At 34.9% G+C, this 26,355-nt stretch overlaps 1 protein-coding gene across 3 annotated transcripts in view; it reads left to right on the forward strand.

The window, feature by feature from the left end:
• LOC109368186 (A-kinase anchor protein 9-like) overlaps positions 1-26,355 on the forward strand; it is a 55,456-nt gene that overhangs the window by 17,998 nt on the left and 11,103 nt on the right. Inside the window, exons 2-8 of one of the 3 annotated variants that reach the window (XM_031553894.1) lie at positions 7,180-7,428; positions 12,402-12,446; positions 18,471-18,524; positions 18,929-19,099; positions 21,652-21,807; positions 22,558-22,755; positions 23,462-25,909. In XM_031553894.1, the coding sequence (XP_031409754.1) occupies positions 7,180-7,428; positions 12,402-12,446; positions 18,471-18,524; positions 18,929-19,099; positions 21,652-21,807; positions 22,558-22,755; positions 23,462-25,909 (3,321 nt within the window). The remainder of the gene's footprint in view (positions 1-7,179; positions 7,429-12,401; positions 12,447-18,470; positions 18,525-18,928; positions 19,100-21,651; positions 21,808-22,557; positions 22,756-23,461; positions 25,910-26,355) is intronic. The other 2 variants (XM_031553895.1, XM_031553896.1) reach the window with 2 other exon arrangements.

Here is a 26,355-nt window from a genome sequence, read left to right on the forward strand (position 1 = left end):
AGACTTGAAAGTTAAGTGTATGAAAATGCTCTCTTTGCTTACCCGGAAAATAACCCAGCTGTAATGAACTTAGCTGTTCCTCGGTCTGTTCCTATTTAAATTCTTGGGACATAGAAGACCAGACCAGATCAGAACCACGCTAATTCAGAGGCTTTCCAGCTCACAGAGCCATCTGGAGGGGTTCATTCAAGTTCAGTGCCCTTGGTTATTAGCACTGGCATCAGTACTGTCTTAATCAATACAGACTGCTAAAAAGATGGAGAGAGTTGCCCTACCTCCTGTTGCTCCCACTATCTTGAGTTGTTCTCCATGGTACTTCAGCTGGTGAGCCCGCAGGCCTTGTGCAGGACTCTACCAAGGAATGGCTGTTTCTGAAGGTGAAAGTCTTAAGCTTGTATTTTGGTACAGATTATAACATTTCTTCTTAGCAAAATGTCAGTTTTATGGGCATCCTCTAAAGCTCATGAACCACTTAAGTCTCCACAAGAGAAGACATTCTAAGATCTTGCACATCAGTTGGGAAAATCTGACTGTGAGTGCCACATACTAGTGAGCAGAAATATCTCATTCCTGGGTGATTTTCTTCTTTGTTAAACCTAATGTTTCTCATTTACTTAAATGAGCATCTGCTGATATGAACAACTAACCTAAAGCGTCATTTGCCTCAAAAGATAACCAGAATGAGACTTGCAAAGAACATTAATTATTTACTAATAGTATAATTCAGCTTTCCAGCTATGACACATGAATGCTGAATGTATTTTTAAGTTGCTTATTTAAGTATCTTCGTTCTGTAGGTTTTTATCTCAAAATTTGGAAAGATTATGATTCTCTCTTACTAGGTGATTAGTGGAATACAATAAATCTAAGATTTTGGGGTGACTTTAAATCAATCACTAGAAAGAAGGCTGTCCGTTTTCTGTGTTTGATTATCTTCCATTCATCTCTCTCTGTCATTCCTTCCTTAGTATAGGTATTGGGATCTTGAAAGCTGTAGGCAGCACTATAAATTTGCTCGAGTGTGTACTTTGAAAATGCAGTCTTCAGTGCTGAAATCTATTGTGTATAGGGCAAAAAGAGATGGACTGCCACTTTTTTATTTAATCCAGCTGCTAGATATCCTATTCAACACCTCTGTAGGGGCAGAATTGTGAATTTATAGATTTGGTGGCTTGATAGGAAATAAACAGCCTAGGTAGGGCTGACCTGCCTAGATCTTGTTGCTGCCTTGTGGACTGTCTTCCCTATCCCTTTTTTGAGTCTCTTTTCTGCTGCCATTGAATGTAAAAATGTTATTGTATAATGGCATAATAAAGCCAGATAAGGGAGAACTTCACAGTATAAATATGAGAGATTACAATAGATATTTCTTCATTTATTAAGGGGACAGTGGAATAGACAGCTTGAACATAGACTTGAACCAGAACAGATCTGTGAATCACAAGCCTGTGAATGATGCCTAAAATTCAAATTCAGATTGGCCTTTTTGGTTTGCCCTTCTTGGCTTGCAAAACACTTAAGTCAAGACTTCACGGAACATATCTGTGCATCTTAATCCTAAGCCAGATCTCTGCTTTTGACCTTTCTGTGTCATTGAAAGCCTTTGTAGCAATAATTGCTTACATGTGGTGAAGGGAGTTTGTGATCTGTCATTATTAGCACAAATAAACCTTAAATTAATACTTCACATTTTAAAACAAGATAGCAGTCGGTCATATTCCAAATAATTTGGTTTCATTTACTCACTAATGATTCAGAAACTTTACCTTATTGTCATTTGACAATGAGAATTCAGAGCATTATAATTGGAAAGACCAGAGCCTTTCAACCGAAGGACTATTTTTGAGCTTCATTTAGACTCATGGTGCACCTGAGTGTCACCTTGCATTCTTGTTAAGAGTATTTCTGATTCTGGGGCAAATGTTAGTTATCACCTGCCTGTACGGTTTCCTACAATGCATGCTATAATTTCACATGCAGCTCAGAGCAAACTGTTTAGCATTCACTCCATATGCAGAATAAACAACCCTTTCTCCGTCAGATTTGTGACTCTTCTCTTTCAGCAAGTCCCAAGCAACACCTGCCAAAGAACACTACTTTGCTTTTGCCTATCCTCAGTGTGCCTGGTTACAGATCCTGCTCTGGTGGAGAACTTCCATCTGCTGGGTGGAAGGTTTTAGATATGCTCTCTGCTCTTAAACATAACATTTACATCAGAACGCTGCAGTTAGGAGTTGTTTGTTGGGCTTGCTACCTTTTTTCCTTTATATTGTGAGATCGGATTCTCAAATAATGAATGGAATTATTACTATCAAATTCTGATTCACAAAACAGGATTTGGGGTTTTTTCAGTCACAGTCCACAGTCCCAAAATTGGCGTACAGACTGTAGTATTCATGTCTTTTTTATTTTGTCTACGGTAGGCATTAGCAACAGCCATTTCAAAGGAGTTTCCTTCATTGCTGTCAGGGCGTTCTGCATGCTCCTGCTCAGCTCGTTGCCCACCAGAACTCACAAAACCTCTTCAGCAGAGCTGCTCACTGGGCCAGTCAGTTCCCAGCCCTTCGCTGCTGCATGACATAATTGCATCCCACGTGCAGGACTTGACATTTATCTTTGTTAAACCTCATGCAGTTCCTGTTGGCTTCATCTTCCAGTCTGTTGGGGTCTCTCTGTATGGTGGCACTTCCTTCTGGTGTATCTGCTTTTCCATTCATGTTCATCCATGAACTTGGTTAAGATGCATTCAGTCTCATTATCCATAAAGACACTGAGTAGTACAGGAGCAAGTGTAACTCAACTTGTGACGGCTAACAACTTGGCTTTGAGTCATTAACCACATCTCTGAGCTATGGATAACATTCAGAAGTCCTTGTCTTCTTACACTGATCCAGAGGTGAGCGGTCCAATACAGTGTTTCTCTGGACAGCAGGCTGAGAACTTCCAGTTAAGGACAAGTCCTTTTCTGTTTTTTTTTATCCCATTCTTCTGAAGTTCAAGCAGTATCTGGAACATCTTTCAAAATGATAATAGATGAGATATGCACGGCCATGGTTTAGATCTCCACTCACGTTTTTATTGTACATTGTAAAACGAGAAAAGAAAAATTGCTTCCCTGTAGCAACTCCTTTGAGGAGTTTTTTTTGTTTTGTCTGTAAGTTCATAGCTCACCTTTCTATTCTGCCTAAGAGGAACTGTGGCAGATGAACAAATCATGCTCCTTCTGTAAAAGGTGTGTATTTGAATTTGAAAATTCAGATCCAGTACTGTTTGTGTGCTGGTATAACCATATAACAGTACTTGCACAGGATGTGCTATCCATAAGCTTTTTGTTCTGGAGGTTATGCTTTTTTTTTTAAAGCAATAGGTACAGCAAAAATTGTCTTATTTCATACCAGCTCTCTTCAGAGGCATTGTGCAATTTCAATTCCTGCTAACTGTTATAGGTCTGCGAATAACACCACGCAGATGTGATTTACTGTAGAAGAATGTTAAGGACTGATAAGCAGCAGCAAATAGGGATAGGACAGCAACTTGTTTTAAACAGAGCTTAATATGATTCTGTTTTAAGGACTCCTATGTGTATCAAATAAAAACATAGCTATAAAAATATATCTGTAGTTCAGTCAGACTATATTTGAATTCAACAGCAGATCCCTGCAATTAAAATTTCTGGCACAATTATCACAGAGTATGCTGAAGACGTTTTATTTACTACTATAATCATAACAACAGCATTATTTATTCAGTTTTAATGATTGATCTAGTTTACACATATCACATCTGCTGCTATACACATTAATGTGCTTCTTTCTCAAGAGCATTTAGTTCCTAATAGTATTTGATTATTCTCTGCTTTTCTGATTTTCTGCCATTTACAGGATAGCAAAGTTTAAAAGCTTAAGTAATTTTGTATCTTGCCTGAGTAGTCTTGCTGTGGTCTGTCCTGTGTTGTTCTGGGGTTTGTAAGAAGGGAGAGGTTATGGTTAGAACTAGATATATTAATCTTCTGAGTGCCTAAGTTCTTATATTCAATCATTACTTTAGTGTGGGAAAACTATTTTGAAAAGCATAGCTATTACTTATTTGTGTTCTGCATGCTGCTCTGTTCTATGCCTGTGACTTCTGCTAAGTGTTTTTCTAAGAGGTGCAATGTCTTGTGCATCCTCAGAATTTTGTGCTGACATTTAATCACTTCCCATTTATCAAACTAACGGAGAGCTGGGCAACTGTTGTAAATGGTACCTCTGGAATTATAAGCCTGAAAACAAACAAATGTGCGATGTAAGGTGCTCAGTCCCTCTTGCTTCTTCCAGTTCTGAGGCTTTCAGTGACTGGGGTGGGATCCTTCCTGCTTCATCAATAACTGCTGAGTTTGCATCTTTTGCTCTTCCTTGGACCTTATGTAACTTGATGAAGATATGAGTTGTTTCAGAACTGCAGAGGCAAAAGTAATGTTAAGTCCTCCACAGGCTTCATTAACAAGCTGCTGTACCTAGAAGGCAAGGTAAAGGAATGAATGGTACATCAACTTTGTTCGCACTTGAAAAAATATTTTTCTAGAACTACAAAATCCGGAAGTAGTTTTCTGTTTCAGCTCTAGAAGGTTTTTTTCCATAGTTCCCATGACTGCTGATGGCCTTTTTTTTTTTTTCCTGCTTGTCATTGAAATGTAGCTAAATCCTCAGCTTGAGCTCCTGAATTCCATTTCGTGAAGGAATTCTGCATCTGAGATTCTGCTGTCTTGAGCTGAGAACCATAGGATGCATTTGCTCAGCAGTAGCTTTTTGTTATACTGTTTCTCTCATATCTAACTTTTTAATTTGATTTAAAATGTGAATTTGAAGTCAAGTTCCATTAGTAGATACTTTTGTGTATATGTGAATGTGCTGGGTATATATTGCTATTATTTGTAAGTGCATCTGCCACTAACGGTGTTGCTATTTCCAAAATACTAGATGCTCATACAGAAATTATCAGTTGGGAACTTGTGTCATATAAAATGCATCATTTCCATTCATACAGCTTTCATGTGTGCCCATCCAGAGCAATGTTCAATTAAGTTGTGTTTACAACTGACCTGGTAGGGTTTGATCAGTAAATTCTTAACAAGTGCAAATTGACAACTTAATTTTAGGAGAGAAATCTGGCATCCCTCCGCGCTTCATCTGAAATATTCATAATACTTGAGGGGAGTATTCTGTAATGGAATAATTCAATTGTCCTTGAGATAGACATCTAATTTTGCAGACAAAAGAAGACTGTAAAGCAGCTTTAAAAAAGCCAACTTAATTTTCCACTCCAGAAGGTTTCAATCAAATTGGAAAAGAGAGCTCTTGACCAGTGACTCTACGTGTCTTTCATAAATATAAGCAATTGGTCAAACTGAAATCAGATGCTGTTTTATTTCCATGTGGCATTTGGACGTAGTCTGCTTTTTTATGATAAATTTAAAACTAATTTTTGAGGTAAATTGGTGATTTTAAGTGAATGTGGCAGTACTGTAAGGAGACAGATCTGGAATCTTCCCATTTTTGGGGAAGTGTGTTTTTCTAAGTGCATTTTCTTCCTTACACTTTGAAGACAGGAGGAGACTATCCTTTCCTTTTTGTTCAGAATTTGTGGAGTATAGATGCTCTGGTAGGTTTTTGTGAAATAAGGAAAATTGCAGATTTTAAAAATAGAGAAGAATTCCTGAAGTTGAACTAATTAGGGTGGAAGTAAGCATTAAATACGTAGGTGAGCATATTTGGCTCAGCAAATCTTCAGGTCCTCTGTAAACAGAGCAGGAGCCATATGCCAAGCTGTCAGTCGTCCTGGGGCTGCAGAGAAGGCTGAATGAAGCCAAGGAGAAATACGAATAAAGGGACTAAAGGATAAACTTGCCAGAAGTAAGACCTGATCTGCAAGTGACACATTTACTTACTTTATGGCCTCCCAGCCATCCTGAGGCCAAATGAGAACTACAGAGCTCTGCAAGTGACGACTCATGCTGTAGCAGAACAGTGCCTGGAAAGAGGCATCCTCGTGTCCAGCTTGGTCTGAGTGTGCTGAAGAGGCTGAATGGAAGCTTGGCTTTCTCGAGTGGTGAATATCATGTGCCAACTTGCTATTTTACTGTAGCTTTTACTTGAAATCACAGCAAATTTGTAAAGAATGCCTGACATTTGTGTATCAGTTATGTAAAAAGTATTTAGAGCTTGAAGGTCTTTGTTATGCTGTGTATTTACTTTGGAGCTACATTTATGAAATATTCTCCAACTTAAAGAGTGATTGGACTTTTTATTTGGAATATAATGTTGTATGTTACCAGATTTTATTGTTGGGATTGATGTAGTTTTGGATTTTAATTGGTAAAACCCGCCAGGGTTGTTTTTCTTATTGGAACAGAAATTCTGTTGCTAAGGAAAAATATTTTAAATGGATTTTCTTGTGTAAACCACTATGAAGTGATTAAAAGTAATAAGCTCTTCAAAAGACAGTGTCTTACAGTATTTGAATAGCTTATATACTAATTGGTTTTTCAACTGTGTGCTTGGCTCACCTGTGACTTTTTGTTCACCGTCATGTTTTGCTACAAGGTAGTGAGTATCTTCTGATTTGCTCGCTGTCTGTAGATTATTCCCTTATTATATATTTCACTGTTTCTTTATGATGTTTTCAGTGCCTTCAGGTGCTTTCTTATGTTCTAACAATATTTTTTTTTTTTAAACAACTTCATTAAAAAAAAAGAAAACTTGATTTGGTAAGTGGTACAATAAAAGATTGTTTTTATCTGTTTCTGGAATAGGAAGAACGTAATTTCTATAAATTATTTTTGAGGTATTAGGTACCATGAGATTAGAGGTTTTTATCACACTTGTGCTTTACAATGACATTTGTACCTTTACCTTTGGATGTTTTTGATTCCTTGGTTTCTGTCTGTGAAACTGTAACTGGCCAGTGTGAAAACTTAAAGGAGTTCATTAATAGAATGTTTTTCTTTGAAGATTTTTAAAAACAAACTATGTGAATAGAGATATAATCTGAATCTGTCTTGAGATATGCAGCTTTGACTTCCAGGTAGTGATTAGTTTGAAGCTTTATGTAGAGCAGCTGGTAAGCCACTCTACATAGGGGATGTCTTTAGTAATAAAGAGGAAAAGTTTCACCTTTAACAAGATTTTGTCTTCTGTACAGCTTGCCCAGTTTAGGCAGAGGAAAGCACAAACTGATGGACAGAGCACGTCAAAGAAGCAGAAAAAGAAAAGGAAAACAGCAAGCATCAAAGATGAAGAGTCAGTACAAGATGGGATCGATAGATCTCGAGGTGATGAAACATCTACGTGCAGCAGCCGAAGAGGAGCAGCTGCAACTGCTGATTTTCCTGTTACAAGAACTTTGCATAGTGGAGAAATTATCAAACACATCCAGGCTTACACCAATGAGGTAAGTTTGTTGTTGTAAACAGTTGGAGTTAACTATAATTTACAGATTGGGAGGCAAAATAATCTATTAATTTTGGGAACGGAAATAAATTATTTGAGGCTGTAGATATGGTCTCCTTGCCTCTGCTTTCTGCGTTTAAAATGTCCAGAGTGTTTTCTGCTTGTCTGCTGGCATCTTGTTTTTCACTGTCAGTGTACAATAGATCATAGAAATTTTGTTTGTGTGGCTGTACTCCATAAATAGACAAAAGTTTGTCTTATTGCTTCATTTTATGCATTTTGTTTTATTAAAAGTTTACAAATTGCTGTGGATTTTTGATCCCTGCAACCATGGCTACAGCAAATTGCAAAGCTAAGCATCTTTCTTGTATACATTACATACTTAGAGTCTTTCTTGTTAACGAGGAGTGAATTTAGAAAACACTACTTAGCACTGGATGGCTTAAGAGACTAATAAACAGATACTCTGCTTTTACTACTATAATCCTGCTTGCTAATAGTTGGAAGTACATGCTCTGGGAAGGTTGTAAGATGTCTTGTGTGATATACACTGGCAGTCCAGATCAGTTTCGAGTGGGCATTAGTTCAAATAACCTAATATGTTGTTACCAATATGTAGATAGGACCAAGAGATGCTGATGTTATTTACAATATAGGTTATTTCATTATTGAAAGCAGTGCCTCTAAAAGGAAATGGGTATCACTTTAAACTAGCAGTTCAGATTCTGAGTTCTGTCCATGTGAATACAATCTTTTCTGACACAGACAGTGCAAATTACAACGTGTGTGAATGAAAACTCATAATGAAATTGATCAACTTATGATTTTAAGCTTACAGGTACACTAGATAGACTGAACTTCACAGATACTTGTTTTTAAAATTTAGGTTACTGTATTTAAAAGTTCATGTCAAAGCTTCAAAATTATCTACAGTAACTCAGTGAAACTGTATGTTAAATTCATAGCTTTCCCTTGAGGAGAGAATGGCATTTTAAAAGAACATTGATTACCAGAATGGTCGTTTTCATGAGACTTCTTTATCTTTTAAGGAAAAGAGAAAGGAGTACTTTGTGAGGCTGGAAGGAATGATCAGCTTATCTACAGGTAAAGAGAGAGGACTGATAGGGCAGAGAGCTGTTAAGAGGGAATTGCTTATACTGTTGTTTTAACAATACTGTAGTCTACACACAGAAGATAATTGCATGAAGAAACTTTCTTAGCCGAATGTATTTTGGAGTACATCATGATTGCATGTTCCCAGACTCTGTTGTTATAGTCACTCTCAGTCAAGATCCCTGCTACAATTGGAGAAATGGGGTAAAGTACAAAAACATAGAATAGTTTAGATTGGAAGGGACTTTCAAGATGATGTAGTCCAATTCTTTGCTCAAAGCAAGTCTAATGAAATCAGTTTGTTCTCAGTAGCTTATATTGGCTTCTGAAAGCTAAAAGAAGACATTGATGGTTATAAAAATGAAGAAATTATGCTGCAATTGCCAAAGATTTCTCACATAGATTTATTCTTAAGATCAGGCATTGTTTTTCTTAGGTCTGTCTTATTCTGACCTGAATGAAAAAAAAAACAAAGCAACTTATGTTAGTTTGGTTCATTTGTTCATTTTATAAATTAATTTAAATGAATAAGGATGGGGATTGCTGTTCATTCATAACTTATTTCTGCTGAATTGTTCATGACTTACTGATTCCTATAACAGTATTTATTTCCACAAGGAAAAAAAAGCTACTCCCAACTGAGAAAGCATTTTCCTTTGTTACATGTTAGCAGTGCTCTGCTTATTCATTTGAATAAGTAATTGATATTTTTGAATTGAAAGATAATTGCTAAAGTGTCTGTGCAGTATTGATAGAAGAATAATTCTGAAATTGTTTCAAAGAATTTCTTAATTTACTGGTTTTGTTCTTCTAAGTGCAGTGCTTCAGATGGTGAGCCTGTGTAATTGGATTAGAGCTTGCTTAGCTGAAATGGCAGCCAATGTAACAGGCAGTTTCAGGCTAATCCATGCAGTAGGGAATTAAAGACAGCTTCTTTGAGCTGTTTGCTTTTTCACCCAGTGTTAAATCTTTGTAGGCTGCTGTGTCAGGAGAGTAAGGCAAGATTACTGGAGGCATTATGCAGGATTACTTTCTACCTAAATTTCAATTCAATTTGCTTATTTCACTTTTTATTGGAATTCATATTTGGAATTGTTATTTTTATACCATGAAATAGAACACCTGAGTACACTGCATATCTATCTAAAAATCTGGACTGGACTTTCTTCTCGTAGTTGTACAGATAGAAATTGATCTCCCTGCAACTTTTATACTATGAATTTTAGTCCATGGTCCTTGGACAAATATAGTAACTTATATATATATATATATAACTTATATAGAAACTTATGGTATAAGTTTCAGAATGGCTTAACTGCTCACTCAAGTAGATAATAAAGTACATGGTCCCGTGTTTGTTGTTTCATTTTCATAACTTAGTCCAATTGTTAGTTATTCCCTGAGATTTCACAGACAGGGAAGAAAGTAAGGAGGAGACGTAGGATGGGAATCTTGAGGAGAAGGAAGAAAAGTGACAGTGATGATTATGGAGAAACAGAGAGGGTACCTAAATGAGAAAAAGCGTAGCTGCTGGATGTAGTTAAGGCACTCCCATGTTAGAAGTGTGAAAGCAAAGAGCAACCAAAGGTTTGAGCTAGGAAAGAGATATCCTGAGATGTATAATAAAGTGGAGGACATTAGGGGTGAGGAGGGAAGGAAGAATAAAGAAAGTGAAATAAAATGTAGTAAGAATTAGGACGGGTAGTTAAGCTCATCTTGCACTGAAAAAAAACAATTTGAAATTGCACAATGAAGATCTGTTTGCTCAACCAATATTTGGAAGTAATCTGTTTGGTGATAAAGTGAGCTCCTCAAGAGGAAATACTAGATTCTCTGGATGGTTATGACAAAAACTAACAATCTGGCTGAGGACTGCTGGGATATCTTGCAAATTTTCTTTGGGGATACAACAAACTCTCCATAAATAGTGACGTATAGTTAGATTTACTCTGAAATTATCCATATAGAAGAATAGTCTTTGTGTATATACAAAGTATTCTGGGTTTTAGCCTGAAAATTTATAAGGCTGAGTTCCGTATTACCAAAGACAAGAAAACTCATTAAACACTCAGATTAGTTCTTTGTTGATAGTGATTTCTGATGTGGGAAATTTAGACACTGAGTGGTGGGTTACCTTACTGCAGACTCATTTAAGGAGAATAAAGTAGAGATGCGCTGATAGTTCCACTGGTAAATCTTGTTCTTAATATGGAAGTTTTTGCTTGATTAAGACCATATTTAGATAATAATCCTTCTATAAATTTATCCTATCTGGAAGCCACATTATTATAGAATACTGGAAGCCTGTATTTCAAAATGCAGCAAGATTTTGATTGCTGTTTTTCTGTAATTATAATTTTCTTGCAAACTGGCCTACCTAAAATAAACTTGTTTTTGCTTCTGCCTACTAATTAATCCATGTTTAAAAATGAATCTGGAATTTTGTAGTTATGTTTGCCTAACAGTTTACACTGAGGTCCTTTAAAAAGTCAATTGGATTCTGTTAACGAATATTCACCTGTGAGGATTTTCTAAAGGAGCATGACAATCACTTCTCAGTTGTGGCCAATTTAGTATTTTAAGTTCTTTTGTTAGTCCTGTGATAATGTTGGACATCCAGTACTGTAGAACATCTCTTCTGAGCAATGCTTAACTGCCTATAGAAAAAAGTTTATCTGAAAAGGACATCCTGTTTTCCATAGGCAGATTTCCTCCTTTCTGTATCATCTTGCAGCATTTTCTCTGAATAATGTTCAGCAATGAAATTAATTTTGATTTTCTGTAAAGTACTTATGTGTTGTCATTGTGGTAGTAGCTGCCTAGATGATAGTTGGCTATAAAGAGCCTTTGAGATGTCTGTTCTGTGTAGTTTAATCATCAACTATGTTCTTAGCAAAGAAAATATTAAAGAATAAAAATTTATTGCTAGAAGAGATTAGCTATATGAAAAAGCATGGCTGGTCAAATAAATGTTAACTAGCAACCTAAAGTCATAGTGAAACAGAAACCTACTTCTGATTCCATAAATCAATGGGCGAACTGATGAATAGCTTTGTGTTGTGTTGCTAATAAAATGTGTGTGTGTGCATGTGTGTGTGTATTTATTTATTTATTTATTTATTATTTGCTTTTAAACTGAACCCCCTTGATGAGCTATGTAAAATTTAATTACTTGTGTTGACCAAAGAATAATAGAAGCATAGAGTGTGGATGGCTTAATAATGGAAGGATTTTTTAATGGATTTTTAATTATGGTTGGTCAGGTCTAGGGAATAGAGCAACTAAAGAATAACATTGAAGTCTTACATTGTTGGAGGTTGATGCGTGCACTCATGGGATTTAAGTTTTTTTAATTGATTTTTAGCAAGGGGTGGATTAAACTCTTAATTCAGAAGACACATCCACTTAACTTGAGTTTGTTTGTCCATCTTTCTGTAGCTCTCTTTGAATAAACCCCTTGGCAAATATACTTAGTATTAGCAGCCAAAGAAATAACTAAACTGTTTCGAAGGTTGAAGTAGACAGTTTTAAAAGATTATTTGTGCTGCTAGAAGATATTTCACAACTAAACAGTGACAGATTTCCATTAAAATTATATGTCCACATATTTGTTTGTTGTCTACATAAGGAAAATGCATAACAGTGCAATTTTCCCTGGTTTTGAGCAAATTAATTTGCTTTTATTTAAATCTGGGATTTCAAGGAATTTAAGGTGACCTTTGCTATATATATCCAAAACACATTAATGGATACCTCTTATGTTTTTTGAATACTGTCTATTTTCTCAGAAAGAAATGGAAAATATCTTCTTTAATATTTGTAGATTGCCATCATTGTAAATATTTTAATATTTTGTTTTAGCCGGAAATTGAAATTTCCACTGCAGTAGAAGATTACAGTTCTGAGGTAAGACTGAAGTAACACTTCCTTTCTAACTTTTCTTTTGACTTTTTCTTTTACATGTTTATTGAAATGCTGTGCACTGTTTTCCAAAAAGAGGAAGAAGGAAAGAGTACACGTGATGTTATATACAAAGCTGTTTCAGATCATTACTGGTATGATCAATATACCATTAAAGCAAACATTTTGTTGACTTCATAATAGGATGGGTACTATTATCAGTAATACTGTAGATTTATGAGCTGCTGTAACATTGTCACCACTGTGGTTGTAGTAATGCTTTGTATTGCCATTGAGCTGTGCATTATTCCTTCTTATTTGCTATTAAAAAATGTTTAACAAGTTGATTATGTTTTAATGAGTTCCAAAGTAGCTCTTGCTCAAACACTGGCTGGTCATCACTCTGCTGCTGGTAGGTGGTGAGTGAATGCCTTTGCATCATTTATTTTTCCTATACTCATTGAACTATTTTTGTCTCAACCCATGATTTTTTCTTTTTCCAATTCTTTCCCCATCCTGCTTGTGGGGGAGAATGAGTGACTGGGTACAGGCCTTAGCTACTGCACACCAAGACATTCACTATGTGTCCCTGTCAGTTAAGAGGGAAATAGGCAATAGGAAAATCCGTTCTTGCCAAATAAAAGAGTTTATTGTTTGTAAGGAGTGAACTACTTCATGTTCAACTGCATGATGAGAACATTTTTGCAAGAAATAGCTGTAGAATATCCGATTCCTATAAAAATTGTTTGTAGTTAAAAAAAATAAAAATAAAAAATCATGGATCAAACATAAGCTTTCTGTAGTTACAGTCCACTATTGGTTGTGCAGCACTTTTGCAAAATACCCCAGAATCTTAACTTTGGCAACTAGTAAGAGGGGATCAGGTAATCAAACATGCTTCCGTTGCTGAAGTGATTTGATTTAGGATACTTAGTGTTCTTTCCTTGGTTTAGCCTTTTCTAGGAGAAGATCACCGCACTTCTTCTCAGCCTCTTGTGAAATCACTGTTACAAAATTTTTCCATATTTTGTCTCAGCCTTTTTAGTTTGAGTCTTTTTATTGTACCTCTCTTCCCCAGTTAGACTCTTTCTTTCCCGCATCTTCCTCCTGTCTTGTTTATAAGCATTCTTACTTTCTTCTGGTGTTAGGAGAAGATGCTTGGGAGTGCACTGAAAAATATTCCTTCATATTTATTGTTGATTACTTTCAGATATCAGTTAGTGAACCAAATGGACCCTTGGTCCAATCAGTTATGATCATTCTTATGGCATGTTTGTTGTGCAAATAAAAAAAAAAATCTGAGTTGGGCACATCTGGGTTGAAGATTCTAGTCCAGCTGCTTGACAGTGCTGTAAATGGAAGAAAGAAAAAATAAATGAAAAAACTGAAAGGTTCAAAGGGTTGAAGCTAACATGAGGAAGAAGTCAGATTAAAGGCTTAATATTTGTCTTAGATAAAATACGCATTATTTTGTCCAGTGAATTAGAAGAAGAAAAGAACAAAAAGAATCTGAGTTTAAATATGGTAAGATGATTGATAGTGCAGCATGTGCACAGGGTTTGCCATTGAAAGTGAAACAAATACACTTTTGAACAACTACTGTGACCTTACTGTAACTTTTTAGAATATATGCATCACCATAGTATATAATCACTGCTAAATGGAATGTATTTGAAGAGTGAACCTTTGAAAATAGTTGATAATGGCATTGATGTTCATATACCTATACACTCTCCATATTTTTTGTAAGCCTCCTTTTAATTACTGAAAGGGCCAACCTCCTTTTTGAAATTCTTTGAATCCACACATTTGTACAAATACAAGTCCTTTTCATCCATCTTTTTGTTCATTTTTCAGAACAACTGTATTCTCTGTAGTGGTTTTTGTCAGAAATTACATTGAAGTTGGGGCTCACAGTGGAATAGGTCGTAAATCATTTGCTTTGTTATAGTTGTTAAAATAAGCCATATGCTTTTGATTATTCAGCCCCCTCTCTTGGGGATTTGGATGCAATTTAGTGATAAGCACATCCCTCTTTGAGAGACTGACCAGACACATGGATGTAAGTAGTTTACTAAAAAAAATATATAGATAGATAGATAGAAGGAACTAGTGAATGTTTCTGTCAAAATTCTTGTGTTACAGGATCTTTTTTTTTAATTTGGTCTCTACTCCAATGTTCTTCTGTCATCTCTCTAAATACCTACACTGTTAGAGGTGGTACTCAGACTGAAGATTGACAAATCTTTTATATGACCCACTTCCTTTCTGAAACAAATTATTCAGTTTGAGCAAGAAAGAAACCTACCTGAATAGCTTTACATTAAATGATTGTGGTGATTATGTATGTGCAGTTATGGTCTAACCTCCAAACTAAGGTAAATTAGGCTTTTTCAGCAGTTAGTTGTTTTGGCTTTTTTACAACTGTGTAAGGTAAAATTGTTACTGTATATTTTCTATATTCCTTAATTTTTATGGTATTGATGTAATCTGCCTGGATTATTTTTTTCTCTCAGTGACTCTTCCCAGTTTGCAAACTGTACCTCAAAAAATGTTGATATGAAAACTTACAAAATTATTTTATTTCCCTTTTCCTTTCTTGATCCTTATTTCTTTCCCTTTTCTTTGTAAATGCTAATTGCATTCTATATGTTAACCTTTATGTACAGTCATCACACAAAGAAATCTTCTGTTGTGTTTTAATACTGTATAGAAAAATATATTAAGCCATAATATTTTTGAAGACTGTTGTTATTTTTAAAAAGTTACTAACCTTATTTACATTCTATGATTGTCATTATTTTTGTGAGAGACTGAAAATTATTTTCACTTATAGAGTTTAAAAATATAACAAAATTATTTTCCCCAGTTGTCATAATTGCTAATTTTAGCTACATTCCATAAAGTCAATTGTGATGTAACCAGAAAATTGATTAAAATTCTAAGAGCACAGTCAAGCAGTGTTTGAGGTCTAAGTATTAATTCTTTTAAATAACCAAGTGTCCAAAATGCACAAGAAAAGAAAAAACTAAAACATTAGGTAAAATGTAACTCTATTCCAGATACTTTTGTATGTTTCTACTACTAAATCAAGACACTTTTCAAACCAGAATTCTGCTTGCCAATCTGTAATGGGTTAAATTATTTTCATGCATTTCGATATTTTTTACATTTTGCAATGAGTGATCAATAAGTATTGACTTACTCTAAGCCCAAGTTTGCAGTATATAAGGAGAATTCTCTGTAGTATGGACATCATTGTTACCAGTAATAACATATTTTGTGTAACAACTCAGTATTTTTGAGGTACACTTTCAGGAATTCCAAGGTCTAAGGAACATTAGCAAGGCATTGTTGAATCTATAGTGAAGTGCAGTGATTTCATAAATTTAATCCTGACCTCTGGTGGTAGTTGTCATAAATTGCTGCCTTACTTAGTGGTGGAAGTTGTTTTCTACTTGTATTTTTCTGCAGAAGCTTGTGTTCACTTGCCTAAGCATATGTATTTACTGATGCAATAGAAATTATGTTTTTTCTTTTAGACTAGAATAGACTACAGATTGTATTTATATGTTATTATATTAGTAAATACCATGCTTGTGAATTAGTTTAAAATACAAGCAAGGAAGAAAACTTGAAGTTAAGATGTCCTTTGGGGGACTTCCATAATCCACATGCCTTCTGTTCACCCAAGCAGTTGTCTCCTGAGTAGCAAATGTGTTGTAAAATTGCATTTTTTCTTACCTTGTGGTTACTTTTTTTTATGCAGTTGTATTCAGAGCTTGCAGATTCCTTGCTTCCATTACCTTCCCTTATCTTATGTGGTTTGATTTCTTCTTGAAACGTGTAATTGTATTCTGGGAGTATGTAACTAAGCACATCATGAGACGTTAAGGTATAAGGAAATTTCAGAGTTAAAGGTGAATTGCAAAGCTTTAAAAGAAGTTAAAAGATGTACAGGCTTAAAGAAGAACTGTGTACAGAAAAACCGCAGAGCTCAGGAGACAGTGCCTGAGCCCAGTAGGCCTTGTGCAGACATCTGTTAACACTGAAGTTAATAGTTGGACTTCAGGCTTCCTCTCTGGTAGAGGAGTGAGAAATTAATTTTGAAATGAGATATTTTGAAGCTAATATCCAGCCACAGCCATCTGCCTGCTCTGACAGGGCAGGATTCATATACAGCCTGCAGCTGCTCTCAGGGATCCCACCCAGACAGCGATCAGAGTGGTGGTCTGAGGCTTTTTGTGTAGATTACAGTGCACAGTGTTGTCCTGTTGTAACTTGCATTTTAAAAAGAGGCATAAGACATTTGAAAGGAGAAGGTGTTGGGTGAGAAACAGAGTTGACTAAGGTGTTAACTGTGGTTCATATCTGTTACAGCTAACAACAAGGCTTCTGTGACATGAAGCAGCATTTCTAAAGTTCCACAGAGTTGTTTGGATATGCTAAAATCCCTTTTAAGATTTTTCTGTAGAAATCTCAGCTGCCAGGGAGTCTGGAACATCTAATGAAGGCATTTATGTCTGCCCTAGCAGAGCTTGTTATAAAGCGTGTACGAGTCACTGTTTGTTCCACACTGAAATGATTCATGGGAAGAGAAGTGCATCCACTTCTCTGTGTGGTAGCTTACAAGAATCATACACTACATCTTTATCAATTAAGTCTAAATTAAATGACAGTTAAAAAGAAGGAAAAGAAGTATTAATCCAGGCCATGAGCCAGAATCCAAATGAAGACATTACTGCCAGGCACTGTGTAGACACTTGTATTTCTGAATGAAAAGCAAATATCTGGCAAAACACAAATGATGTGCACTGCCTCCATGAGTTGTCTGCACTGATGTTTGCTGAAATCTTATGTATTCTCTCTAAAATAAGGTAGTAATAATCTCACTGTGGTGTCCTCCTTTTCATTGAGGAAGTCAGGAATTGAAAATGGCCATGTTTCAGCTCTGCAAATTCAAAGCTAATGCAGAATTATTCTTTCTCTTAATACAAATTTAATGACTATATTGATCCCATTTATAGCAGTACACTTCCATGTCGGATAACATATTGATTTACTCAGACATGATGGTCCTTTGTAAATAAGCCTAATCTTAACTGTGGCAGGTATCAGAGTTATATAGCTGCCCCCCCCCCTTTTTTTTTTCTATGTGAACAAAGTATTCGTATTTGAAACGGTATGATACCTTTCCATTTCTAGTGCCGTTATTTTTTTTCTAATGTGATACAGAGCTCTGAGAAGTACAGCTTGTCTTGCTTTCTTGCTTTAAGACATTGGTCTGCGATTTTAAAAGCCTGCCTGTCTGACAGTTTATCATGAATACAACAGAAGGTTCCTTTTATCTTGAGTTTTTAAGTATTATTTTTTGATATATAACTACTACTTTGACTTGCGCTTACTTTTTGGAAATTCATCATTATTGGTTTGTACACTCTATAGAACCAAAATCTCATGGAAGCTTGATATGAGGCGCAGTATTAGGTGAGTGAAAGGATTTTTCACGAGTCTTATGCTGAATATATAATTCCTGCTCCATTTCATTCTTAAAAAATTCCTTCAGGCTGTGGATGTCAGTTTATGACACTGCCTTTCATCTGTTGTAGAGATTGGTGACTCTTAGAAATAGTAGATTTTGGGTAACGAAACATATGTTTGAAAACAACTGTTCATTAATATTTAGAAATGTTAAATGTGCAGTTTAAAATGCAGTATTACTACAGATAAAGCTTTGCATTGACCTTTAGATCTGAATTCCTTTGTTTTGTATGTATGTTTACGTGTATTTTGGTTTTAGACAGTAGTATCTGTTTTTGTAATTTTGAAAGGGGGCTTAACTGTGGCTTGTGCTAAATTCAATTCCAAAATCTTCCAGAAAGGTATTTTGTATTTCCAATGAAATAAATTTCTGTAGCATAAGAATTCACATGGCTCTGCAGGAATCATTGTATAAGGCTCAAACAAATTCAAAATAGAAATCAAGCTTTATTTCAAGTAATAATGTATTTAGGAATTGTCTTTATACAGGTAAATGGTTGCAGTTTTGTGACAAGAACAGCTATACCTACAGACTTGATCAGGGTACAGTACTGCAAATTGAATTGTAATACTAATAAAGAATACTAAAAACCTCAAACAGTTCATTTTGAACAAAAACTGTGTTGTTGACTAATACTTTATTTTGCATGCTGTGCTCTGTATCTGCATTGCTTGTCATATGAATATTGTTTACCTTTAAACTTGAAATGCAAAATGTTTTACTACTTGTACTAAGGCTAATATTACAAAGCAGAACTTGCAGAACGCTTCATGCTTTTGAGATGTGAATTATACTAACAAAGGAGGTTGCCATGACAATAAGATCTTCAATGCTGTACTATATGTTAATGTTCTAAGGTGCCTTTTGATACAGAATTTGATATTTGAGTTTGCTTATCTTTATAAAGCATAAAAAATGGTGTGTTAAGGAACTTGGATTAATTTAGGAAGAAGAATTTGGAGTTGGAGAGATTTGTTCAGAACATGGAATGCAACACTCTCTGATGCAGCTAGAGGTGATGGAGAATGAATTGGCTGGGAAACAACAAGAGATTGAAGAGCTAAACAGAGAGCTAGAAGAAATGAGGGCAGCATATGGTACAGAAGGATTGCAACAGGTATAATTACCTTATGTTGCTTTCTGCTTGCTACTCGGTTATGTGCAAAAATGCAAAGTGTCACCTGAAAGAGTTTACTCTTAAGGGCAGATGTTCAGAATGCAGTCAGTGTGTGATATAGAATTATATGTAATTTCTTTTAATCGTATACCATGTGTTCTATTATTTGAGTGGCATTTTCATTGTGTGTCCTTTCTCTCTATATTTTGTGACTAAAATTTCAGCATTCTTTGCAGTGACTTTCTTTGATTCAGAAATGGAAAGATGATTTTCTTGAAGAAAAGTCCTAATTCTTCCTGTATTCTGCAAAGACTCCATTTTTTTAGTACCTTCTTGTTCCTCAAAGATATAAAATAAAAATAAAAATTAAAAAAAAAGGGTTTACTTCTTAAGGAATGGTATTGCTGAGTTGATCCTTGAACTAAAAAGGTGTTTGTTTGTCAGACTTCACTGTCCGAAATTACAGGGCCACTGTACCAGGATGTTCTAAGAGACATTTATTAACTTGGGATTGTATGGAAGTATTTCTCTAGTTAGAAATACCGTTGGCGTATAACATTAGATTTTAAAGTGAAGAATGTAAAATAATTTTTCTTCCAGTTTAAGCAAATTTTACATTCTTTAAAGTCAGTGCTATGTCATGCTTCATGTCTTTAGTTTCTCCTTTAATTTAAATTCAGGTCATCATGGTATGCCTGTCTTTGCTTTGCAAAGTTCTACAGAACACAAAAATTGTTTTAAAATTGAGTCATTTTCGCCTTCATTATTGCTGTGCAGTTATAATTTTCTGCTGTTTCCATCTGTATTTTATCTGTGAAAATGGATGTCATGTTTTCCACTACACTGAAGTGATCTTCGAGTGGTCACCTTGCAGGTTTATCATTGTTTTGTCTGTTGGTGAATCCCTGGTGTTGTCTTTTAAGTCAGACTTAGCTTCTAATTATCGTGTCTTGTATCAATTGTGCTAAGCGTAATATTCATAATTACAGCATACTAAAGAACATAACGTAATTCTAGTTTCAAACAATCATGTTAGTAGCAAAACTACTGTTAGTTTTGCATGAGAAAGATTAAAGTGGAGATGTTTGCATACTTAAATGACCATGATTACTATTTAAAAAAAAGTTAAAAATCTGTTAAAACAGTTTGCAGTACAATAATGTTTAAAATTGTTTTTAGCTACAGCATGTTCTTCATGATAGTGGTACAGTGTGTAATATCCCTGCTGAGAAATGCATACGGTATATGTTTCAGAAGAAGCAAAGAATTTTTAAAAGGAGCAGCTGCAAAAGACACATTGTGTGCATTATCTCTGCCTGTTTGTTAAAATAAGATGGTTGAATAAAAGAAATTGAAAGGGAACATATAATAGTGGGTGGATATGAACAGACAAATTTTTAAATTTCTTTGAACAGATGCAAGAGGAAAGATATGACATACTTAAGTACCTGATCTATTCCTAAATTTTCTTTATTATAACAAGCATCTGGTATTTCCACTACATCTGTGCCTTTTAATTAAGAATTCTCCACAGTGTTCTGAAAAGAACTTCAAAAGGTTTTTCTTGAATTTTCATAGTTTGGCATGTTTAAGGGCCTCTTGCTTTATATGTCCCATTGAAAAATGTCTCTATCCTCTAAATCAGTAAGCTTTACCTGGAGGTATTATCATTTTACTTCAAGGATTGGCGTATGATCTGGAGAAACTTCTTTTTGAGAGCATAGTAAACTAAGTAGTTGCAGAAGGCAGTGGGTGATTTAAGAAATTTTCAAAGCGTAGAGATGAAGCATGTACTAGCCTTGAAGGAGTTCAAATTGACAAAGTGATTTGAAAGTGAATAACATCTATTTATGTACTTAAATACAGTTCCAATTTTTATTGTTGGATTTCTTACTACCTGGATTTTATGTAACCAACCCCCCCCCCCAAAAAAAAACCTTGCAGAAGAATTTTTTTCTGTCCTTTTATCATTTCTTCATCACTACAAATTACAAAAGATGAGTCTATTAAATACATTGCATCAGATGTGTGATTGGAGCTAACTTGCTCTTACAGTTATAAGTTCTGCAATGTAAGATATTGAACAGCCTCTCTTATATACCTTTAATATAATGAATGCAATTTATTGCACTTTTAGTGGGAGGTGGCACAGCTTGCATTTATTGTGGGAAAAGTATGTGGACCTGAATAGTTGGGCAAAATTGCTGATACTTTATAATTAAGTACCGGACTGCCTTTGTGATGGTTTGTTTACGTGACCATTCTCTCTAGTTTTAAAGCAAATTCTAAATTTAACTTCTCCAAAACTCAGATTTTGTCTTTTGATGCGTATGTTTATGGAGAATTTGTGCACTGTTGAATGAGAACAAACAAATGTTTCTAAAATACTTACGTATAAGAGTTTGTGAAAACATAAATTCCCTGGTATGTCTGTGTGACAACTTTTTAATAGAGTGGTAAGGGATTACATATTCCTGTTTAACAAGAATAAGTCTGTTTTTTCTATCTATAGGTTTGATGTGTATTACTAGTTTAAATTTTATCTTTCGTAGCTGCAAGAATTTGAAGCTGCTATAAAAAAAAGAGATGATATCATCACACAGCTTACCACTAACCTACAGCAGGCACGGAAGGAAAAGGATGAAACTATGAGGGAGTTTTTAGAGCTAACAGAACAAAGCCAAAAACTGCAAATCCAGTTTCAGCATGTAAGTTACAGCACTAACAAGTTTATTTGGTTTTGAGAATTGGTGTCACTTTGGAGGATACATAAGTAGCTGATTCCTGCAGAAGCAAAATTTTGTGATTTTGTGTTTTTGGAGACTTGGTCCCTTGCTATAGATCTGCAGTCAGTTTAACAGTCCTACAGTCATCATTCCATCATCATGGAAGATATAAAATAATAGAGATGAGTCTGTTTTCTCTCCTACTATTTAGTAATAGCTGCCGTTAAATAGTGGATGATGACAGTTATCTTAGGGAGAAAAAGCTCATGTAATTACTTTTCTTAAAGTTTTGGGCTGAAATCCAGCCTGTTACCTTTCCAATCAGAACAGCCAGCCATTAGCTTTGTGTCACTGTTTAGTGCTCCACTCCTTTATTTTTGGATAAAATCTGGCTCTTGTGGTGTTTATTCCTTTTAATTACCAAATTAATTAATTCTGTTAATAAATTAAAGTTAGATTTGGGAAACAGTAGTTACGAGTAGTTCGTCTCACCATTTGAGATTTTTCTGAAACACTGCTGTTCTATGCTAGTCCACTGTAAAATAATGTCATACTAAATATTTTTATTGATTGTAATAGTATTTCAGTTCCTTGTAAGAGACCTTCTAAAATGTTATGATTATGTTCGTGCTTATGAGGTGTAATAAGAAAGTGAAAGTCATAGCTGTCTCTGTAATCAAACTGTTTCTTGTAATCTTGATTTATTTATTTATTTTTTTTAATATATACAAGTTACAGGCAAGTGAAGCCCTAAGGAACACCAGCCACAGTTGCACAGCTGCTGATTTATTGCAAGCCAAGCAACAGATACTTTCTCATCAGCAACAGCTGGAAGATCAAGAATGTCTACTGAAGAATTACCAAAAGAAAAATGAAGAATTTGAAGTTCAGATAACCCATCTTCAAGGCATGATCAAAACATATGAACTGGTATGTTCCTTATCAGAAATGTCTTTGCTATTCTTTTTCCTTTTCATGATTTTGTAGTCTCATTGAAATTTTTTGGCCCTTTGAAAGGGCCATATCTGTTAACTTACACATTATTCACTTAGAATTTTCAGCTTAAGTGCTTATGTCAACAGTATGTATCACGTTTTTAAAAATTGCAAAACATTTACAAGAATCACTGAAACTATACAACATTAAAATGCCTTTATTAAATGACATTTTGTTAGAAAAAAAATTAAAAGAACTTGCTTAAACAGTCTTCTGTTATGAGGAATTAATTTCTTAGATATATTAATATTGTCCACAATTGAAAGCTTAGAAGTAGCTAAAAATTAAAAGTGAGAAAAAAGCAAAGCTTTCAGAAAATTGTGCAAAATAGCTTTTGGAATAACGTAGCGCAACTGGAAAACAATGGAAATGATTTTTTTATATGTTTGTTTTTGTTGGGATTTTTTTTTTTTTTTTGCATATGAAGGGAAAAAGTCACATATCCCAAATGTACAGAAATCCTTCCAGAGAAGGCAATAAATAATTATATAATTTATAATTAATAACTAAGTTTAGTTTTTATAAATGATCTGTAGCCAATGATATTATCAAAAAGGACGTAATGGTTCGATAGCTAAGTGTATAAATGTTCCAGTGTGTTCAGAAAATGAACTAAAATTGTTCTTGCTCCTTTTTTAAGGAAAAGCAAAGAAATGAGGAAGAAGATATGAATAAACGACAAGAAAAAGAGGCATTAGTTGAAGAGCTGGAAGCAAAACTTAAAGAAGAAGAAAAAAAATCGTTTCAGCTTAAGGAAAAATTATCAGATGTCAGTAAATTGCATGAAGAATTGAAAGAACAAATTTCACTGAAGAACCTGGAGATAAGTAATATGAGAATTGAACTTACCACCTACAAACAGAAAGAAAGACAATGTTCTGATGAAATAAAACAATTAATGGGAACTGTGGAAGAACTACAGAAACGATGTTATAAAGACAGCCAGTCTGAAGCTGACATTGTGCAAAGAATGGAATTAGAAACACAAAGGAGACTGGCACAACTTCAGGCTGAATTAGACGAAATGCATGGCCAGCAGATTGTACAAATGAAGCAAGAATTAATTAAGCAGCATGCAATGGAAATTGAACAACGTCTTGCGCAACAAAAAGTAGAATTAGAGAAAACTTCAAGTCTATGTTTGAGTGATAATGTTAATAAAGATCAAATGCATTTAATGAATATTAAAATTAATGAGCTGAATGTGAAATTGCAAGATGCTGATAACGAAAGGGAAAAAATAAAGCAAGAGCTGTCACAACAGATGGAAGTAATTTCAGCAGAGAAGTCTCTTCAACAAACTAAAATTGAAGATCTTCTCCAAGAACTGAATTTTTCAAGGGAGCAGGTTCAAAGAGCCAAACAAACTATAATGGATATGGAATGTAGGTTGAATGAAGCTGAAAAATATCAGTTTGTGATTGAAGATCTAGAAACTCAGCTGGCTTCTGCCTCAGAATTTAGGAAGGAATTGGAACTAAAACATGAGGCAGAAGTCACAAATTACAAAATAAAACTTGAAATGCTAGAAAGAGAGAAGGATGCAGTTTTGGACAGGATGGCAGAATCTCAAGAAGCAGAATTAGAGAGGCTGAGGACAAAGCTTTTGTTTAGTCATGAAGAGGAGCTTTCCAGACTTAAAGAAGACTTACAAAAAGAGCACATGGTGAACATGGAAAGCCTTAGAGATAACTTGAATATGCACCATAAGCAGCAGTTGGATGGAGTGAAAAAAGAAATGAGTCAAAAGATAGAAGCCATGCGGCTTGAAAAGGACAATTTAATCACAAAGCAAAACCAGTTGATATTAGAGATTTCAAAGCTTAAAGATTTACAGCAGTCTATTGTAAATTCTAAATCTGAAGAAATGACACTTCAGATCCATGAACTGCAGAAAGAAATTGAAATGCTTAGGCAAGAAGAAAAGGAAAAAGGTAGTCTTGAACAAGAAATTCAAGAGCTGCAGCTTAAAACTGAAATGATGCAGAAACAAATGAGGGAGACAGAAGATAGCCTTCAAAACAAATGTAGTGAACTTGAAACACAGAATAATCTTCTTCAAGGGGAAAACAAAAGTCTTGAAGAGAAATTAAAAAGCATGTTGGTAATCTCTGAAGAAAATGCCATTTTGAATGACAGTGTGAGTTCTAACTCAGAAAATTTGGATGTGCAAAAAAGAATAGAAAACCTGATTACTGAAAATGAGCAACTTAAGAGACAAAATATTCAACTCCAAGAAGATAATGAAAGGCAGAAGAGTGCATTTTTGTCTACTGAGAAAGAACTTGAAGCTAATTACAAAGGGTTGCAGAAAGAATGTGAAAGTCTTCTGAAGGCAAAGAATGTGTTAGAAGAGAACATGAATAAGCTGGAAGCTGAATATAAAATCAAACTTAAAGCTTTGAGTGAAGAACTTCACCATCTGCAAAGCAATAGACCAGTTTTATTTAAAAGTAGAACTTCCAGTTTTGAGGAGAGAAACGAAAAAAGGGTGTTTAGGGCAGACACTCCTGAAGCTGGAGAAGTTGTTGAGAAAGATGCAACAGAACTTATGGAAAAGCTTGAAGTTACCCAGCGTGAGAAACTGGAATTATCCCGGAGACTTTCCGATCTTTCCGAACAACTGAAGTCAAAGCATAGTGAAGTTTGTCATTTAAGTGAAGAGGTTAAATCCTTAAAAGATGAGAAAGACAAAGTTCTAGCAAAATGCAAAGAACTAGAATGTATAATTAGCCATGCTAAGAGAGAAAATATTACTAATACTGAACCTAAGACAAAATGCTTTAAAGGAAAAGGTCAAGAGATTGCTACTCCAGCATATGAAAGTAGAAATAAAACATCTGCTCCAAGCAATGAAGTTGGTGAAGGAATAAATGTAAGAGAAAACTGGGGCTCAGGTAAAGCTATCAGTCATCAGATTACAGAAGTACAGGAAGTCCAGCAAATGTTGAAACCAGAACAGCCAGCTTTTGTAGAACATTTGCATGAAATGACAGACGGGCTGACAGATGAAACATCATTAATAGCCATTACACAGACAGAAAATAATAATCTTCAGCAGCAAGTGAATACCTTAAAATCAGAACAGGTATGTTACATAAAACTGTAGAGAGAGAATCATTTACCTATAGTAACTTTTAGGAGCTTGCCCTTGGAAACTTGTATCATATTTTTCCTTTTAACTGCTTTAAAATGCATGTGAAAGACTATGAGTACGTGTCAGAGAGTGACCAATAGTTTTAAGTTACTGTATGAATGACTGGACCTATAAACTGTGGTCAGTATGTAGAAAGATGCTATTTTTCGGTGAAAGAAATATCTTTCAATTACATTCAATTAAATCAACAACAGCAAAGCAATAGGGAGGAGAAGACATCTAGAGCACTTCACATTTTGATGTAGTATGGAATTACTTGCGATGAAAACTTAGTCAAAACACATTTTTTTCATCTATCATAAGCTTCTCAGCTCTTTAAATACTCCATATACATAATACATAGAGAAATTGAAACTCATTACTTTTTCAGTTATCTT

Source organism: Meleagris gallopavo, chromosome 6 (genome assembly GCF_000146605.3).
Source record: "Meleagris gallopavo isolate NT-WF06-2002-E0010 breed Aviagen turkey brand Nicholas breeding stock chromosome 6, Turkey_5.1, whole genome shotgun sequence".
NCBI classification, from domain to species: Eukaryota; Metazoa; Chordata; class Aves; order Galliformes; family Phasianidae; genus Meleagris; species Meleagris gallopavo.